This window comes from Micropterus dolomieu, linkage group LG01 (assembly GCF_021292245.1).
Source record: "Micropterus dolomieu isolate WLL.071019.BEF.003 ecotype Adirondacks linkage group LG01, ASM2129224v1, whole genome shotgun sequence".
Taxonomy (NCBI): Eukaryota; Metazoa; Chordata; class Actinopteri; order Centrarchiformes; family Centrarchidae; genus Micropterus; species Micropterus dolomieu.
In genome coordinates, this window is record NC_060150.1 from 16,749,962 (window position 1) to 16,752,267 (window position 2,306).

General features: G+C 37.8%; 1 protein-coding gene across 3 annotated transcripts in view; it reads left to right on the plus strand.

Moving 5' to 3' along the window:
* The first annotated feature begins 1,213 nt into the window (after positions 1-1,213).
* LOC123977567 (tubulin alpha chain-like) overlaps positions 1,214-2,306 on the plus strand; it is an 8,741-nt gene continuing 7,648 nt past the window's right edge. For all 3 annotated transcript variants that reach the window (XM_046060364.1, XM_046060372.1, XM_046060356.1), the window contains exon 1: positions 1,214-1,416. In XM_046060364.1, the coding sequence (XP_045916320.1) occupies positions 1,234-1,416 (183 nt within the window). In that variant the 5' untranslated portion in view covers positions 1,214-1,233. The remainder of the gene's footprint in view (positions 1,417-2,306) is intronic.

Sequence of the window (2,306 nt, forward strand, 5' to 3'; positions counted from 1 at the left end):
CTCTGGAACAGCCTGCCCGAGGAAATCAGGTCGGCTGAGTCAGTGAACTCTTTTAAGTCCCTTCTTAAAACATACTTTTATAGGAGAGCTTTTCCCGATCTTATTTGACTTTATTTTATCCCTTTTATTTTATTGTATTTTACTAATTTTATATTAAATTTTCATGCTCTTATCTTTTTTTGTATTATTCTTTACACTTGTTAAAGCACTTTGTAACTTGTTTTTGAAAAGTGCTCTACAAATAAGGATTATTATTATTATTATTATTATTTTGAATCCACTCTACTCTTTTTATTTCTTATGCTATGATATGTCCTACTTTTATTTTTTTTCATGTATTTTTCTCTTTTATACATGTACCCCTGATTGTTTTGCGTTTATAATTTCAATAAATAGGCTATCTGAAAAAAAACAACAGCATCAAACTTTAATGAACGGCTGTGGCTGAATATGGCAAAAGACAAAGCAACAAAATGAATACTATTCAACATACAGCCTAGCTTTTTACAGAAAATATTCTGATGGAATACCCAATGTAATCACGAACAAATAACTGCAATTTAATTACACAGTTTTTTCCAGTAGGCCTAACTGGAACGATTACAGTTACATTTGTTTTGTAATTAAATTACGTAACTGAGTTACATGTAAGTAGTTACTCCTCAACACTCTTAGAATGTTACTTACATTAAGTAAGTAAGTAATAATAATAATAATAATAATAATCCTTATTTGTAGAGCACTTTTCAAAAACAAGTTACAAAGTGCTTTAACAAGTGTAAAGACAATAATACCCAAGAGACAATAATACAAAAAACAATACAAGATAAAAGCATGAAAACATTGAAAAGACTAAAATACAGATAAATATAAAATAAGTAAAATACAATAAAATAAAAGGGATAAAATAAAGTCAAATAAGATCGGGAAAGGCTCTCCTATAAAAGTATGTTTTAAGAAGGGACTTAAAAGAGTTCACTGACTCAGCTGACCTGATTTCCTCGGGCAGGCTGTTCCAGAGCCTCGGGGCCCTGACAGCAAACGCTCTGTCCCCTTTAGTTTTCAAGTTTTAAGTACTTAATCAATTTCCACCACTAAAAATAAACTTGACGCAGTGATCATGAGTGCTTCGGGCATTGCTTTTATTCTGAAAAAGCCGGAACAGGAAGCCATGTTTCACACGCAGGAGAAGAAAAAAAGATGATGTCGCAGTTCCAACTCTGGCAGTTGTCAATGGCTCCTCCTCTGCCTCCTCCCCCGCCTCCTCCCCCGCCCCATGTAGTAGCTATAAAACGATGTGCGCCACTCACACAGATGCGACACTGCTCACAGAGATCTCATTATAGGTACCCTGTGAGAATCTACAAGTTTGAACTTATTCCCTCCCCAAAGAAGGACAATCTTAACAGCATAATGGTGAGTATCCAGCCATTCTTGTATCACTACTGTTGGCTATTAAAAGGTGGTATTACTGCTTAGCTAACAGCTAAAAAGCAACATGTGCTAAATTAGTAGTGCGTCACGTCTGAAGTGCGACTTCGCCTAAATGCTCTTTTACTGTTAGTCATAGTCTTCCTGTTACATCTATATACTTTACTCCATGACGCTTCATCGTGTATTTGTTTCGACTTTAGTGCTTCTGAAATAACTTTTTAGGCCTTGCTGCAACTCTTAAATCTCACTTATATTGTCTGAAATGTTGGGGGGGGGGGAATGTTAAATAAAAACTAGCAGGCCTGTGGCTCCAGGAAAGGTTAACTGTTTCCATATGAGTCCTGGAGGGCTGCCTTTCAGGAGGGCGTGCTTGTTTGCTTGTGCTGGTTGGGAATGCTGATGTGGCCTCCCATCAGGCCGCATGTGTATTTTACATTTATGTTCCTGCTGCTTAACAGCAGTGTTAAGATGCAGTTTTAGGCCTCAAGCGGCTTGTTTTTTGTGTGTGTGGGGGGGGGGGTCTTCTGAATACATTACCTTTAAGGAAATACACCAGTCAGACTTGAAATGTAACCCCCCCCCAGCACAATAGACAAACATGAGGTAAGGCACATGATGATAAATCCTTCTAGACTTTGGATCAAGAGTCTTAAGTTCATTCCTCAGCACGGGTTCAGGATGCCGCCCCTTCGCTCTTGCCTTGTACTTGCAAGCAGTGAGAGTGTTGTAATGTTTGCAGGTCATTTGGAAAGAAAAGTGTAAATATATACAGTTTGTTGAGGTTTTCACAAGACTAAAAGTCACTTCCTGCTTGGCCACCGTGAAAGAGGGAGGAGTTGTGAAAAGTCCTCCCGCCTTTTGGAGTTGCTATT